Consider the following 18567-nt stretch of genomic DNA (forward strand, 5'->3'; position numbering starts at 1 on the left):
TTTTGATATCTGTTAGCACATCTTGGTGCTTTGGGAAGAAATCTCATTTAGCTCTCACAAGATTTTTACATAGGTATTTTCAGTAATCTTCTATTTAATGGACAAGAAACTCACTGGTATAACAAAAGTTGCAGCCATTCTAAGCCAAATAACTTTGTGTCCTGATCTGCTCATGTTTCTGCTTGATTGAAAAGCAATCCTACATGTCACAGCCATTGATATGTATGTTGGAATGGCCCTGTCTGCCCTCCAAACATTATGCTTGGGCTGCCAGGAATATAATCCTGTCTCTGGTGTATCCGTGCACATCGCTGTCCTTTGGCATATACTACTGCTGTTGTTCCAGACATATTGTATGCCTTCCAATATAACTTATTTATTTATTTATATCCAGGTTTTCAGGTGGAAATGCACTCTCAGGAAAGCTTATCTATCATCATCATCATCATCATCATCTTCATTGTCATCCATACACAAGGTGTACAATCTAAAAAGACACAACACAAAAGGTGTACAGTCTAAAAAGACACAACACAAAGGTAAACAATAAAAAGAGGGAAGGAAAAACAAGAAAACCCAGACATAATGTTCAGCATTATAAGCTTTATCTGCCTTTATTTTTTCGTAGTGTCTTGTGCCTTCAAGAGATTTCATCCAGAGAAAATCTAGTTGAATGGCTAGCTTGTTAACAACAGCATTTTTGGAGAAGCCAATTTCATTCCTGCACCCCATCTACGCAGAGCTTTTAAGTCCATCCAGGAAGGCAAGTTAACACATTGGTTGGCTTGGATTATAAAAACAAATGAGCATTTCATACAGTGTGTGACTGTCTGTCTCTGTGTGTACTTGTGTCCCAGTTACCACAGGAAGCCTCATCTGCTTGGAATGTGGACATATACAGGAAGCTTGCCATTGCTTTTCTGTAAGACTGAGTATAACTTCCCCAAGATTACACAGTGAGTTTCTGAGACCAATTGTGAATTTGAACCCAGGTGTTCCAGGGTCCCAGTTCTTTAGGCACAGGCTTGTGGAGGATCTAGCCATGCATAAGATTGTACAGTTTTTTTTACTATGCAGTGGATGCAATGCAATGAGTGAAAGAAGATGCATTGCCAGAAAAAAAGGTTCCTGAAGGCCCAAAGCCTGACATACTTTTGAGGAAACTGCAATAAAGTCATTTAAATGAAACAACTAGTCACTACCAGAGTGATTTTGATCAGGAGTGAGACACCAGTTGTCTTCTTCTGCATCAGAATCACTGTAAATAGATGCAGATGCTTGGTTTCCTAAGTCTGGGTCAGGTTGGCCCAAGACTAGGCAATATCTTATCTAGTTCCTGTCTGTACTGAAGGAAATGAGGAGGTAGCAAATGCATAGAGAGAGGAGTGCAGAGAAGCCCAAGCAAGAGGCGTGAGAGGCCAATTCCATTCGCACTTCCCCCAAAATAGTGCTATCTTCTACTTCAACTGCCATGACAACAGCCAATGGAATTCTGATTTTTTTTAGATAGATAGAAGTTTTTCTCTGGGTAACGTAAATTTCCGTCCATAAACTGCAAACCCCAGGACTCCATGGTATGTAACCATGGCAGTTAAAGTGGAACAACATAACTGTGATTGTGCAAGGCGAATAGATCTGCTGAAAAGAACATGAGGCTGCAGAGCCTTGTTGAAGCTTCTTAGTCAGAACCAACTTATTTTATTTTGGAACAATGAATTATCATTAATCATGGGCACAGAACTGGAGTCTAATATTCAAAACACTACCCCATTCGGGCTTTCTCTCTATGAATATATTTAGGATCTAGGCATGCATAGGGTAGTATTAAGTCCTTTATTATCCTTTATGATGTGTGAACAACTGGGCAAATAGTTATTCACACATGATACCTATTTTGTTAACTTTATCATATATGTCATTTGTTTGTATGTTAAAAGGACAACTGGACAAATCTTTATTTCCACAGCCCCGCTTCCTTCTCTCCTTTGGATACCAGTCTTTCACACATAAGGAGGAATTGGAGGTTAGAAAAATGATCCAATTGGAGAAAACTCTGTCAGCACACATGATCTCTCTTCTTGGTGCTTCATTGGTTTCAGCAGATTTATCACTCTCAAGTCAAAAGACAGATTAAAAAAAAGAATTATAGCTGTCATGCAGCACAAGAGAGGCTTAGGAAAGTGGATGTTTACAAAATGACACATATAACACTGAACATGTGTCAAACAAAACTCTTCTCATTTTTAATGTTGCTCCCTTTCTGAACTTCCAGACTGATCTTACATGGCATTACAGTGATCTTTAGCAAAATGATTCCTTTCTTTTCTATTTTGCCTTAGGCACCATATGCATTATGAGACTTGTGTAGAAGCAGAGAGCTGAAAAGAATGTCTCCATTTACAGTTTGCTAGAAGAGGAAGAGCAATGGCCAGGTAACACCTTATTCAAGCAGGGCAGTTTCCCCATCCCAGTGGCTATGCCTATCATAGGCATTTGGGAAGTGGTAGGAAAATTTGCAAGTAAAAAATAGAGCATTTCCAAGGAAAGAGCAGACATTTTACCCCATCCCATCCCAGGGCACATAAAATATGAATTCTCAGGTAGTTGGAGTCCAATTATCTTCCTCCTTTCCTTTCATTCTTTTGGGTTCTTGTTGCTTGTTCTCTGAATGAAACATACAGAAATTCTTATTTGTCACAACCTAGGGATAGTTTAGCATTTGACTGGATTCAGTTGTGGGAGCAACATGATATAGGGCTATGGACTTGTCATACTCAGTGTAGGAAGGTCCCTTTCATGGTTATGTCCACTTTGGTGGTGCTTGGTTTTTCTCCATTCCCAGATGGCAAGAGAACAATACAGTGGCATCTATCCAAGTGGAATCCTATATCTTCCTTTTCAGTATTCCCAGCACGTGGGCTGGGTGAAGTTTTGTCTATTGTTCGGCAAACAAGTAAGACAATGGTAGGGACTGGCTTCATGATAAGCTAAGTCATTTCATCTGTAACCAATAACGTAGAGGTCTACTCAATTCCACATATTGTTTTAGATCTTTGTTTGTGGTTATTATATTTATCCAAATGGAGCCCATCACCTTTACTGCTGAATCTTCAAGAGCCATTTCGGCTATGCCTGCATTAGGGAAGTTCAAGAACTTACATACAGCAGTTCACTTTTGAAACTATGCCTCTCAAAATCTCTGATCAGCATGCCCAGTGAGCATGACAGCATGGGATTCAATGAGCTGTACTCCATAAAAAGTAATTTTCTAAGCCTAACAACTATGAGAGCAATCTATGTACTTAATCCTTTATAATCCCTCATTCCACCTTTTCCCCTGGAAATGTCAAGACTTCATTCAGGAGGAACTAATTTTATATTATGTTCTTTGGGATATAATCTATGCTCCTCGCCTGCAAATAAATGATTAAGATGCCCGTTGGATCAAAGAATTAGATGATAAAAATAGAGGAAACGAGACTGGTCAAAAAGAGGGAAACACAATCCAGAATTGACCTTATCCATATAGTCTGCCAGTCAAAATATCACAGTGCTTTGGTCCTACAAACCTCAGCTATATTGCACCACTGCCATTCTAATCCTTATGATATGTTATGGTTGGTAACTGAGATATCCCTCCTGGGCATGAAGCTCAAGTGGATGGTTGCCCTTGGATGACAACTGGTTATCTAGATTCTTTTCATTGTGGCTTCAGGCTGGCATCTGGCACAGAAAGAGTTTTGGTTCCTCTCTAATGGATAGCAGTTGCTAGGCAAGAACATGGGAATCATGAGACTAATTTGTCTGAATCTCTCAACAGCTTTTGACATTATACTGAGTAGATATTTTAAAGGGGGTGGCAGGGATACTATTCTTAATTGTTTCTTCTCACCGGATTACTGGTTTTTGGAAGGTAGGTCTTGGATAAAGCTGCCCTGTCCCACAGGATTTGTAGTTTATTGCAAATCCTCCATTCACCTCTGCATTGAACTACTAGTTGAATCCATCCAAAGAATGAGAATGAATGGCATAATAATGAGAGACACAGTGATTTATCTCTATAACTGCTTTTCACCAAATTCCAGTGTGGAGATGCTGAACCATGACCTGATTTGGGAATGGAATTGATTTGTTATTTCATATACCTGGAAACAGAATGAGGTTGCATTGCAAGTGCAGGATTAGGTTTGCACTTTTAGTATATTCCTAGATTTGGGATTGTCATTAGAGAGCCAAGTTGTATGAAGTATATCCCACCAACTTAAGTTGGTATAGATGTTTTTGGTCCCTTCTAGAGAAAGACAGCTTAGTTGTGGTTATCTGTGCTTTGATAAGATCCCATTTGGTAGATTTTAAAGGAATAGAACACATAGGTTTGCCACTGAATAATGTCTGAAAGATAGTCCAGTTGCTAGATTGCTGGCCTGGAATAGGACCAAGCATATGGAAAACCATGGGGATAGAGCCCTCGTGAGGATTAATGTCTTCTGTTGTTGGGTTTTGGGGGGTGGGTGGGTGGGGTGGTGGTGCTGGTGTCCCTGCTCAGCTGCTTTTTGTTGTTTCCTTTCCTTGGTTTATTTTTTGAGTTTACGCTTGGCAGATATAACTTCTGATATATTTTTCCCCAATGGTCTTCATTGTTTTAAATAATGGTCTGTGTTTATAACTTTTGTAGCTTTGGAGGTTCTGTGACTCAGAAGAGAGGATGAATATTTTAACATTCAATAAACAGGTCCTACATTGTAAGAGATAAGACAGAAATCTATATTCACATGTAATCTTTAAAAAGTAAGATAAAAGGACTTTGTCATAGTTTTTCATATGGACTGGAAGAAAAATATTTGTATCTGTACACTGAGAATAGGTTTGTTTGGTGAAGTAGGCATTTAAAACACCAAAGCTTTCTACTGGTCCCAATTTGTGTTTTGATTTCAAGAGAAATTGCAAAAAACCCAAAGATTTTACCAAAAACAGTTATAATAACCCCGAGCTATAATGTTGTTCTAGGAAGTATAATTAATCATTTTAGCTGACAAGCATCTAAACAAGTTTATTAATCTTAAACTGCTTCTGTTGACACTGGAACAACCTAGCAGACTTTGTATCACCCAAATCACCAGGGACATAAGATCACCCTGCTCAAATTATCTCCAGTTTTTAGAGTCAGGAGAAACAGAAATACCCAGCAAGAAGCATGTCACACTTTTGCAAGGACGTCGATGTAAGAACTATGGACATACCTTCTCTATTGCTGCCTTTTCTCTTGCCCTGAATACAAGGAAATGTTTGCTAGACCAAAGAAGTATTTCATTTCTTCACTACAGTAGAAAAAGAAGACCACTATCTTTTTAAACTTGGTGTTAATACCTGTCTTTAAGTCAACTTTGATTTATAGCCACTCTGTGGATGAGAGACCTCCAAGAGCCCTAGTCATCAACACACAGCTCTTTTCATAGGCAAAATCAGGACTGTGGCTTTCACCGCTGTTAGTGGTATATGGTATTTTGTTCTTCCTACTTCCATTTCACTTTACTGGTTTTTATCAGTTTGTCCAGTGGGTGACATTGGCTCATATGTAAAGTGAAACAGCCTTATTTTATTCATCTTATTCATTTTATTCATTTAGAATCATAGAGGTGGAAGAGACCTTGTGGGCCATCCAGTCCAATCCCCTGCCAAGAAGCAGGAAAATTGCATTTAAAGCACCCCTGGCAAATGTCCAGCCAGTTTCTGATTTTTCCAGTGGGTGTTCAGATCTGGTTTCCTCCATCACTGACTCTGTATGAGAGGGAGCAAGAGTAAAAATCGTACAACTGCCCAAGCCAAGAGGTTTCAAAAAAGTCATTTTATTAGACTGATGCTCCTGCAGCATGTGGCACATACAGAGAAAATTAAGACACAAGGTGTAGTAGGAGCTAGAACAAATTGGTCTCTCACTGAACAAAATTTCCCTGCAAAGTTATATACACAAGTCTGGAAAGTTTATAGATCAGTGAGTCAGAACATTAACACAGAGTGTGGCTAATGGGTGAGGTTGGATTTCAGGGAGGGTTCCCCCTCCTTGTTTCATTTGTTGGGTTCAATTCTCTACTAACCCGGTTGACTAGAAATGTACAATGACAGTGTGAGAACACTTCTGCCATTCCAGGTAATAATCATTTCAAGGTAAAAGAAAAATTATTTCAAATATCACTCAAAAGAAACTGCAACAAGCTTGTTATGCATGGAAAGCATAGTAGAACCTATAAGCAAAAGATATTGACTGCCATCTATCTCATAGTTAAGGCCCATAGAAAACAATGACCTAAAGCTAATTGCTTGTACAGCTAGAGAAGAAACATTGTATTGGTTGCTGAATAGCAAGACAACATTTAGGTAAATTCTGTTGCTGCAGTTACTGGTTAAAACTAGCAACCAGGCTGTCTGGAGGATCCAGTGCTGCAGGGACATTTAAGATTTCTCCTCTGCACTTCCTATAACAGCTCTGACACTGGTTTGGCACTAGACCCTAGTTTGGCACTGACTGAGTTCCATTCAACTCAGAGCAATTTTAGGAAGTGCAGCAATTAAATACAATGGTAGATCCACTGATTACCCTCTGCTAGCAACTGGATATAGATGAATCAGCACAATAATGGAGGATCTGTAAACATAATTAGTCTAGTTTGAGAGGGATTCTGGAAGTGATAGTTTTTAAAAAAAAAACAAACATTTTCCCAAACTCTGTATGAGATGAGATAATGTTGCCTCCAGCAACTTTTTCTTTTTCTTTTGCAGAACTGGACCTAGGATTGTGATCTCATTAAATGGGTTTAGCTATTTTAGATGTTCATGTTTAAAATTCAGTATTAATGCCAGGATGAATGTTAATGAAAGTCCTGTGAGCGAACATTTTTATTTAGGATCAACTGTATTGGTATATTTTATCTTTTAAAAAAACTTGATTCCACGTATTGAATTATAAGGCAACATCTGCACTAGATCCTTCAACTCCTCCACTGCCTATATTTGCCAAAAGTTAATGCTAAGCAAGCTACATATATTTCTTAGGGAAATGGTGTGGATAGGAGAAGAGCTTGAAAAGCATCCTTTTTTTGGACAATAGCTCCCAGAATCCCCTGGCTAGCATGGCCATTAACCAGGCTGACTTAGAGATCCTAGAAGTTGCTGTGCAAAAACTAGCTTTTCTAAACTTTGGATAGGACCTACACCAACACTTCAATTCTCTTTCAATGATTACCAAGAGAGGCATAGAAACAGATATGTTATAGAAATTGCCATGACATTGGAGGTAAAGTATGTACCAGGCCTGAGCAGAATTAGATTCAATATAATCTGACTTTTAGAAACGGCATTGAAAAAAGCACTTGCTAAAATTCACAGCATGAGATTCTTGCAGTCATGCTGTTTGGCTGTGGAGGGAACATGTAGCAGTGCTTGCCCTCCTAGGAAAATAAACAGAATTGTTTAAAAAGGTGATTTAGGAAGAGTCATTGAAACAGACAAGCAAACCTAACATATTAAGTTCCCAGAGATAGCTATGTCAGTCTTGTATAATCCATGGGATGCTGCATGTGGATACTGCACTATAAGAAAATAATCCAGTACAGGGGAAGGAGAAGAGCAGCAAATGCTCCAAAGCAACTGCACTTTTAGCTATGCAAGCCAGAATGGCATTAGAATGGGAGTCCCTGCAGTATTGTGACATGCAGTTGTTAGCACCCTCAAGACTAGGCCAAGAAGAATGCCATGTGGCAGCCTTGTGATCTGACAAATAAAGATATTTGAACTGGTCATAAATAATTATTTTAGAACTCTACTTCATCATACCATATATACTCATGTATTTTGACCTCATATATAAGTCGAGGGCAGGTTTGGGGACTATCATTATGGATATTTGGCATGACCCATCGAGGGGAAAGCATCATTGTTGTCTCAGGATCCCAGCCTCCTCTGGCAGCCACTGCCATTTCCCTACCCAACCATTCAAAAAAGGCAGGAATGGCACAATGACAGGTAGAGTAGAGGAGGTGGGTTCCTCTTTTAGGTCTCTGGAAACAGACTATGCTCTAACCTTTTGCTATTCTGCTCAGAGAAGTAGATGGTTCCTTTTTTAAAATGTGAGTTAAGGTACAGTATTCACATTGCCCTATGGATAAGTCAACACAGGATTTTTGAGTTGATTTAAAAAATAAAATTTCTGTATACATGAGTATATAGAGTAGTCTTTTCAGTTTTTGCAAATTTATTTTTACCCTTTCAAGCTTATAGGGAAAATTGAATGTGCCAAATGTTACAAATCTCACTTGATTTGAGGCAAATGATTTCAGTTTATTTTTCTGGCAGAAGATAGACTAAAGAAAAAAGAGGCTCTATTAAAAATCCTCCTTCACAAAATAGAGCAGGAGAGCACAATAATTTTGCAAATTCGTCCATTTTCACAATTTTCAAGAATTAAGCAGGAATATGGGTGGGAATCAAGTGGTTTTGGAAGGGAGAGACTGATGTTTAAATCACAAAGCTGTGACCAGTTCTTGAACTGCAGCAGGACTGGGAAGGACCCAAAGCAACAGAGCTCATGCAAAAGGTTCTCAAGAGAACATAAGTACAGAAAAATTGTTATTTTTTTCCCTGAGGAATTAGCAACTCTTTAAAAACACCATAGGGCAGGCTGGGATGCACATTTCACAGACTCCATGAACATCACATTATGAAGAAGAAAACCTGTAATGTGTCACTGTGTACAATAACAAAGGGTCTTCACATGACACAAGGAGTCTTACCAAAACCTTCTCATGTTTTCCATCTCACTTTCCACCTTAAACTGGCATAATGCCAATACTTCTCTACTATTCATTCTTTTTCACACATGTACACATAGCTATTTTACATGTTATTTTACAGGCCAGAATTCCAGCCTATGTCTCATTTGTCAAACCCGTACCCTATAGGCAGCTATGTCCAAAAAGTAAAAACCACAGAGAACATCACCTTGAGAGAGACATAAATAACTTAGACAAATATGACCACAAAACAATTCTGCTGCCTTTTGTCACTCTTCTCAGTCTCTGGTGTCCGGTTCTTCAGCTATTCAGCAACAGGTTGCTTTAGAATTCTGGACACATGGTAAAACACCAACCCCAAATGAGAGGAATTGGCTGAGTCCCATTGTATTCATCTTCCGATGTATCATGGCGTCTGAGGTGGTTTGGGAGAGGGGCAGGAACCTTGGCTGTCAAAGCTGGCTGCTCGGCCATGCCACTGCGGAAAGGGGAAAGGCAGCAGGTTATTGAACAAAGTAATAAGTGTATGAAACCATACTAATGCATAAAACTACACTAGTGCTCAGAATGAGAGCCTCCTGTGTGTTCAGGTACAAGATGGATTTCCTGCACAAGTGGGTGTCCCACCCATTTCAATGGGAGAGGAAGCAATGCTGTTTGTGCATCTCTTCCCATATGTGCACTTATAGTTTTTACCAACATGTGTGTAGGAGCTTTTCTATTCCAAATGTGCTGGATTCAGATTTTCTCAATCTTTAGAGAAGACTCATTATTCATGACAAACTTAAGCTGCATCGCCTTACATTGCTATGCTCAAAACACTATTTTATTTTTTAAAAAAGAAGGAACCAGCAAATAGTAGCAGGTCTTTTATGTTCTTTTATTTTCAATTTACATGGATTAAAATCTTCCAGGGAGGTCCTGTTCTCGGCCTCACCGGCTGGTGGGAATAAAAAACAGGGCCTCCTCGGTGGTGGCCCCATGGATGTGGAACTCCCTCTCAAGTGAGATCAGGTCAGCCCCTTCCTCCTGACCTTTAGGAGACAGCTAAAGACCTGGCTGTGGAATCAAGTGTTTGGCCCATCATAGGAATATTTAAAGTTAAAGTTGAAAGTGCAATGACCCAGGACTGTTTACGGACAATTGCTATGTCTTTGTGTGATATGTGATGCTATTTTATGTGCTGTATTTAATAATGTTTAATGTTTTATCAGGGGAGGGTCAATTTTGATGTTTTATACTGTTTTTTATCGATGGCATTGAAGTATTCCCAACACTGTTAACCATCCTGAGTCCCCTTCAGGGTTGAGAAGGGCAGTATACAAATACCACAAACAAACAAACAAACAAACAAACAAACATTCATCAAAAACAATGAAACACACACATACACACACACACACACACACACAAACCAATGCAATACTACCTAACATCTATACAATATTCGTATTTGGTTATACCCTCCCTTCCTCCCACTTCTTCCATTTTGGTGACTTCCCATCCCTTGGGTTGGATACATTCATTTATTATTCCATTCTTCTTTCCTTTTCAAAGTTTTTTCTATTCTTCCTTCTAGTATATAGTTATTATTTATAAATTCTCTACACAGATTCTAACAGATTAAATTATGAAGCCTTCTATAAAAGCCTTTCTCTTTTTTTCATACAAAGATTAGAAATGGCTCCCAGTTCTTGCTAAAGATTTTTGTGTTTTTTCTTTGTTCATCATCCCTAAGATTGCTGGTTGGGCACCCTGGTGGCACAGTGGGTTAAATCACTGAGCAGCTGAACTTGCTGACTGAAAGGTTGGCAGTTCGAATCCGTGGAGTGGAGTGAGCTCTCCCTGTTAGGCCCAGCTTCTGCTAACCTAGCAGTTCAAAAACATGCAAATGTGAATAGATCAATAGGTACTGCTTCTGTGGGAAGGTAACGGCACTCCATGCAGTCATGCTGGCCACATGACCTAGGAGGTGTCTATGCACAATGTTGGCTCCTCGGTTTAGAAACGGGAGATGAGCACCACCTTCCAGAGTTGGAAATGATGAGACTTAATGTTCGGGGAAACCTTTACATTTACCTTTACCTATAGATTGCTGAGTGGGGAGGGGTTTATGGTAATGTTCTGAATACCTGCAAAGCCAATGTCAAGTGATGTAAATGACAAGTGATGTAGAAATATTTCAATAACTAACCAACTGTGTGTACCTCTGTTTTGAATGCTCCCCTTTGGATGATTGAAAAGTTTTAGCATTAGGGTGATCAATATAACTATTTATTTTTATCCGAAATGCCTGATTAGATTGGAGAGAGAGAACAATTGCTTTTTCAGCTATCTATGGTGTCTCTGAATTACTGCTTATATTGAACTTTTAATGTTGGGTTCCACAGCAATATCAGCATCCTAATGAAAGATTAGTGTTCATAGAGTGTTTGTATGCAAATACCTAATATGTTTGTATCTCAGCACTGTGAGAATAAATCATTATTATGCTACTTTGCTGAATCTGAAAAATGAAAACAGTGAGTGTGAATATAAAATAGTGTGGAAACTGCCTAGCCTACTTTTTATGATGAGGTCTTCATTACCTCAGCTGTAATCTGTTGAGGGCCATATTCCATTAGTGAATGGAGTCACAGCTACCAGCAGATAGATTTGCAAATCCAATCCCTCCTTTTGGAATGGTTTAATGAGTTGTGACATTGTAAGATTCTAGAAATAGGAATTAAGAGGCCTCAAAATCTGCATTGGCCCACAAGTAAGATGTTTCCAACCCTAGCTGAAGCATTTAGCAGGTAAATATCTTTAGCAAGAACATGGGAGAGGGTAATCTCAGTGGGTGCTCCAGGGCCATGAAATGTTTCTCATGGGAGGCTAAATTGGCCCCCTCTCTGTACCCATTTCACAGTCAGGCAAAGATTATTTATTTAACGAATTGTTTCTTTTCATTTTTGAACTATATATTGATTTAGAGTAATATTGTTTTAATTTCTTCTGTAAGGGTTTTGTCACACAGGGGATTCCCCCTCCCCCATGCCATTTCACCAGCCTCTTTGGTGAAACAGCAGGGATGAGTGTCGTGGCAACACTTTCCCCAACACACAGGGGAAGCATTGCCAAAGTGGTATGGATCTGTGCTGATTCCATTGGAATCATCACAACATGGGAAGGCTCCCATGTTTGGAGGAAAGCTTCCGCTCCAGTTGTGGGTGGGGCCTCCACCTTAAGTTCAGTAACATTGTGTGATGAGCATTATGTCCATCCATCATTGGACTGGCAAGGAAGTGTCATAGGGCGCTAAAAAAGCCCCATGCTATAAAGTCATAAAATACTTTGGGTTTCACATTGGGAGACAGGCAGACGATGGATTAATTAAGTAAATAAATTTATAACAATTTAAAACGAGCAATCAGAAGGGCCATTTTATTAGTAATTTACCTAGCATTGCTGAAACCACATTTGGAGAAGTACCCCCTCCTTTCCTCCCTCACATTTAATGTTTTTGCAAGAAACAAGAATTTAGAAACATTTCTGTTCCTAGACATATAATCAAAGAAGCCGTAAGCTAAAGAAACAGTATAAGAAGCTTTATGTCAATGTACAAAAAAAAAAAGAGAACACAATCAGAAAGGAACGTAAACTGAATTCACTCGAGGGCTATGTCCCAGTTCCAGCGCACAGTTTTCTGCCCCTGTTTGATCCTGTTACAATCACATGCACATGTTTCAATCCAAATTGATGTTTGAAACCCACATTGTTGCCACACTCTGAGGTCACATTGCTACAAAAAGACATTTGCACTATGGTCATATCTTCAGTGTATTGCATTATTTTCAGTTACACAACTAGTGTTTTTTCTTTTTCTTGGCATAAATACAGATATACCGTACATCTCTCTGCATATTCATATAAACAGATACTTCTCTTGTTTTCCTTTCATTATAACTGCCCAACAGCATTCCTGTGGGGTGCTTTGTATATGACACAGTTGTTTGATTCCTTCACACTACTTCCTTTCCTTTTCCTTTTACCTTTCTCTTCCCTTTCCCCCTCCTTTCCTTTGGGTATTTGGATATGTGAACGTCCACATACATACCTTCACCCAAGATTTGTTTACTAGTACTCTGGATTAAGTTCCCATTGAGCTTAATAAAATTAACTCCCCCTCCCCCTCCCAATAGTTTTCCTCTTCTTTCATCACTGAAACTCTCCAGCCTGCATGTATGTATAAATGTGTGTATGTCTGTTGGGAAGATTAAAAGACCTCTCATTTTATTTTGGTCACAACATTTAAAGTTTCCTCATGATCTTCTCTCAAGATTAGTAGGATTGAAAAAGAAACACTACAAAATGAAACAGTTGGTTTGAAAATCTATTGGCACCATCCAATCCAGCAAAAATTACAGCCCAACCCACCCCGTGTTTCTTTTAATCTATTTACAGCAGGGTCCAAAGGAATTTATTCTCCAATTTATTCTGTGTCCTCTTACCTAGGGGTAAATCCCGCTGATTCCATTCTGATTTGTAGCATAGTACACACATGTAAAACAAACATATTTTCCTAAAAACTGTACTGTAAACAGGGTTTAAAATAAATAAATAATTGCATTAAAGCTCTCATGCATCTAAAAGAAGTGCTTCCACTTCAAAGCCAGAGGAACCTTGTGTGTTCAACTAGAAATGGGATCAAGGTAAGGATGAATTAATTTTCTGGTGTGGATTCAACTTCAGATAAAGAAAGCTATTAGAGACTCCAACCTGGAAGCACATGGGGAATGAGGAAATGTTGTTAACAATAACTGCGAGGAAAGTGACCAAATAAATGTTAAGAGGGAAGAAACTAAGAACCCTTCCAGTCAGGTCCTATATCCCAGGGTCAGATTCCAAGTTTTCTGCTTTAAACTGGATTATATGAGTCTGCACTGCCAGATAATCTGGGATAATCAGAAAACATGAGATCAGATTCAGGGATATAGGGTCTGTCCGGAAAGGCCCTTAGTTTTAGGCAACAGAAAAGACAGGAAGAGCATAAAAATGGGAGTTTTAAAGAGTAAGCTAGTATTAGGAGAACAAAGCACAACAGAATAGAAGATCAGAGCATAAAAATCAATGCATAAAAAGATAAGGCAGTTTGGGTTCATATACAGAATGTGTCAACAAAATGGCCAGCAAACCATGGAAGAAAGTGATAAAGAAATTGAATAGGATGTAGAATGGAGAACTGAATTAAATGTTAAAAACAAGCAACAAGTGAAAGATGATTGAGTAGATTGCTCAGCAAAAGATTGGTTAGCAACAAAATGGGCACTTGAACAGGATGAAAAGTTATTTATATTGAAGAGTAAAGTAAGAATGAGATTTGTGCTGATGAAATCTCTTCATCTCTTTTAATTAAAACTGGCATTCACAGGTTTGGAAGGATTCAGAAAAGAAAGGTCAAGGGTAGAGCTGCAAGGGAAATTGTAAATAATTTCAGTAGATGTCAGAACTCAGGGTTTGACTCTGAATGTTGGATTCTGAGATGTGACAAAAACTGAGCTTAAAAGAAAAGGAAAACTTTTGACGGTTCTTTGTTAGATAGTATATGCCAATTATAATGAGCTTTCAAATATTTCCAGACTTTTAACAAATGTGTTCAACATATTCTAAATTTACCATTTTGTCTCCCATACCAAAAGTATTAGAAACCTGTCAAATGTTAAATACCATTACATGCCTGCTGTCAAATAAAAAAGTGCTATAAATATATAATATTGAGATCACCTCCCACCCCCCTTGGGAATCAGATACTGAGTTTGAATCTATAAAGCTGAAAGATTTGGGGAGAAATTGAGGGAATGGGATTTGTTTAAGCTCTATTGGATACTGAAAAAAACTCATAAGTTACTTAAAAATCAGAAAAAAGGGGAGCAATTGTTCCTTTGACTCGACCATTTTCATTTTTGATATAAGAAGAAACATCCCAATGAATGAGAACTGGAATACAATTCGTCTTTTCAGTGAATTGTTCTTTTAATGCTTTTTGAGAATTTTTTGAGGAAGAGAAAAGGGACGAATGCTGTTAATCAATAGTGTTTTCTTTATAGCATCTTTATTTCCAATCACTGACTGGAGATAACAATAACAATGACAATAATACTTTATTTGTACCCCGCTACCATCTACCCAAGGGACTCGGTGCTGCTTACATGAGGCCGAGCCCAAATACAACAATACAAGCAATAATAACAGCAATACAAGCAATAGAAGCTTACAGGTGGGTGAGGAACACTGCGGGATTCCCCATCCCTGGTTAAATAATCCTGTGGTTTCTTAACAACTCGATTATTTACTATCACATGCCTTAATCCAGCCAGTGAGTTTTTGTTAAGAGTTTAGAGGCTAGGACTGGTGTATAATTGGCTCACATCTTTGCCACATATGCTATAGGTAGTTTTAGGCAAATCATTATATATGTGCCTATGTCCTCCTCTCCTTATCTGTAATATAGAGATAACTATGGGTACAAGTTAGGAATGCATTGTAGGACAATTGCTATAAAAACTGGGTCTGCTTCCCCACCAACTGTTGGGTTTACAATGTAATTTGGGATGCTGTAATTCTGGAAGATTGAAAGGACTACTACACTCACAACCTCATCACAAATGGTGATGTGATAGCCTGGAAGCACTGCCACTTACCACCTCATCACATTGAGAGGGGAAAGCATGGGCGACTGTCCCTTTAAGAGTAGAGAATTGCCCCATGTATATAGTCAGCAATCCCGTTTAAAGTCCTGTCTCCTCATCACACTCACACTTGGAAACTTAAGAACTGGCAATACATTCATCTTTTACATTCATCACAAGGGCAGCATTACTTTTTTTAAAAAATCAGGAGAAACAACAACATCCAAAAACAAAGAGATCCCTTGCTCTGCCCAAAGCCCTTTACATTAAAGGAGACTGACACCAGTTTAAAACCAGTTCTTTCCATGCAGGCCTGTAGCCAGGATTTTGATGGGGGGGGGGGCTGAGTCTGAGTGAAAGAAGGTCTACCCTAGAAAATCTTTTATATTGTTACCCCAATACCCCCACCATATTGAGTATGGTGATCAGATCATGATATGCAGTCAGGGGCGGCTCTTCCATTACGTGAAGTAAGCAATCGCAGAACACTTTTTTTTTGCCAGGGGCGCAGAGGCACCTCTGTAAATGCCCCTCGACTGCCACCTGAGGAGCGCCCCCTCAGCTCACAACAGCCCTAGCAGTCCGGGGGGAGCCTCGGCTTTCTTGCCTCGCTGCCGGGCGATCCTTTTCCCAAAGTTGGCTGGGCCCTTGAGCCTCGCCTAGCCCCTCTCGTTCCTGCTCCACCCAGCCACCTGGTACACGAGCAGAGCCGGCGCTCAATCATTCTCTGCGTTCGATCCCTTCCCCGTGACCGGCTCCCTTTCCCGATCCCCCGGCGCTCCACCCGCCTCCTCTCCTCTCCCCAATCCGCGGGTAGGCCAAGGGGCAGAGCCACCACGTCTGGTCCGCTTCAGGTCCGGAAGCGTGTCTGAAGACCCCAGCAGGCGCACCAAAAGCCGGCTCTTCTCTTGACTTTCTCTTCAGCCATTGGGACCAAGAGAGAGAGAGAGAGAGAGAGCCCCTCCGGCTGGAGGTATCTCCCACCTCCACTCCCTCCTTTGTTTTTGTGCCTACCTTCAGGAAAGGCGGGCATCTGCACTTCTGTCTCTCTCTCTCTCTCTCGGTCCTAATGGCTGAGGAGAAAGTCAGGAGAAGAGGTGACTTTTGGTGCACACGCTGGGGTCTTCAGGCACGCCTCCGGACCCAAAGCGGGCCAGGCAAGGGAGCAAGTGCGGCAAGTGTAGTATTAGGATGTATAGTTTACCTAAAATCAAAGAACATTCTGAACTCCACCAATGATGGAATTGAACTAAATATGGCATACAGAACTCCCACGACGAACAGAAAATATGTATCAATGATTGGTTGGGGGGGGGGGCCCTCAAAATACTGTTTGCTTACTTTTGAAAATTACCTAGGGCCGCCTCTGTATGCAGTAAGGCCTTCTTGCGATCCACCATGAGAATTTCGGGGGGGGGGGGGGGTTGAAGCCCCTCAACCCCCCCCCCCAGCTACATGCCTGTTTCCATGGGATCCTATTGTTCAACCCCAAAACCCATCGGATACAAGAGGCAATGCTTCATGTTTAAACTATTTCTTTCCATTGGATCATATTGTTCTGCATCAAACCTGGTAGGATACAAGCGACTGCTGACAGTTGGGCAATGAAACAGGATGGGAAACTTTTGGTGGTTCCCATCCCACCTCTTTTTCAGTTGTAAACATGGGAGTAAGGTGTGATAAGAGGTAGGAGCTTTGAAAACAATTGCTATCTTGAGTTCTCTCCTTTCAGGGCACTTCTGCTTCTTTTCAACCCTGGAACATGTGATGAGCTCAATGCCTCTCGGTGCTTGAAAAAAGGCTGAAGTGTCCTACGAGGGGGAATTTCTCAATGTGATGAGGTCAGACTGCCAGAGTTCCCTCCTTTTAGGACACTTCTGCCCCTATTCAACGACAGAGGGCTATGCATGACAGCCAGAAGTAGTTTAACTCATGTGATGAGCTCAGTGCCTCTCCATGCTTGAAAAGAGTCTGAAGTGTCCTACAACTGGGAAATTTCTCAATGTGATAAGGTGGGTAACAAATATCTAGCACAACTCTGAAATCCTAGAAAGGCAGGGACTGTCTCATATATCCATAGCAGAGCTAAGAAATTCTAAAAGCCTCAAAATATAACTTTTTAAGCAGTGCTATCTGAGGACCTCTAGGAGTTGTGGGCTTCAGATTAACCTTTCAAATTCTAACAATTGTAATCTGTATCTCTGCAGTGTTGAGGATATGTAGTGCGAGGATATGTAGTGGGAGGGGAGAGGAGAAGCAATATTGTAATAAGTAATCGAGTGGTGTATTGGTCTCTGGAATTAACTGGCATTCATTAACTAGATAGTGCAGTTTTAAACAAATAAATGTCAGGGCCCCAAAGACTGAACTGGCCTTATTAAATTTTAGATATGTTTTATGGCATTGAAATGATAATAATGTGAATCTGCAATACCAGACATGGCTAAACTCACCTTTCAGAAATCTCTGTTGAGCCCTTTTCCCATTAATATTTGTAGAAAACAGAAGGCAGCTTTTAAAAATATTGTTTTGCTTATAAAAATGACCCTTACCTGATACCTTGGAATATTTGGATTGAAATAACATCTCAGAATAATGAGATATTATTTTAACTGCTCAGTTTAACTGCTCGGTTCACATGCTGGATTTTGGTGTTGGCAAAAAATAGATAAAGAGCCAATTCCTCTTGACTGCAGGAGTCCCAAGACACCTTGCTGTTGTCTATGTTGAGTTGGGCTAATGAGTGTTATAGTCCAAAAAAGCAGGAGTTTATATTTTTGGGGATAAGAGGTATGCTAATAATGATTATCACAAAAATATCTCTTTAGGTGCATGTATACCAGGTATAGGCAAACTGTGGCCCTCCAGGTGTTTTGGACTTCAACTCCCAGAAATCCCAGTGAGCTTACCAGCAGTTACGAGAAGGAGGCCCTTCTCTCGATCCCGCCTGCTTCACAGGCACGTCTGGCGGGGACGAGAGAGAGGGCCTTCTCGGTGGTGGCCCCCCGGCTGTGGAACGCCCTCCCTATTGACATCAGACAGGCGCCCTCCCTCATGTCCTTCCGTAAGAGCCTAAAGACATGGCTATTTGAGAAGGCATTTAACTGAGTGCT

General features: G+C 40.1%; 1 protein-coding gene across 3 annotated transcripts in view; it reads right to left on the reverse strand.

Annotated features, from left to right (window-relative positions):
- Nucleotides 1-5826: 5826 nt before the first annotated feature.
- The window catches only part of SYT6 (synaptotagmin 6), a 183453-nt gene continuing 170712 nt past the window's right edge, over nt 5827-18567 (reverse strand). For all 3 annotated transcript variants that reach the window (XM_060772584.2, XM_060772586.2, XM_060772585.2), the window contains exon 7: nt 5827-9264. In XM_060772584.2, the coding sequence (XP_060628567.2) occupies nt 9193-9264 (72 nt within the window). In that variant the 3' untranslated portion in view covers nt 5827-9192. The remainder of the gene's footprint in view (nt 9265-18567) is intronic.

Source organism: Anolis sagrei, chromosome 4, assembly GCF_037176765.1.
Source record: "Anolis sagrei isolate rAnoSag1 chromosome 4, rAnoSag1.mat, whole genome shotgun sequence".
In the NCBI taxonomy this organism is placed as follows: domain Eukaryota; kingdom Metazoa; phylum Chordata; class Lepidosauria; order Squamata; family Dactyloidae; genus Anolis; species Anolis sagrei.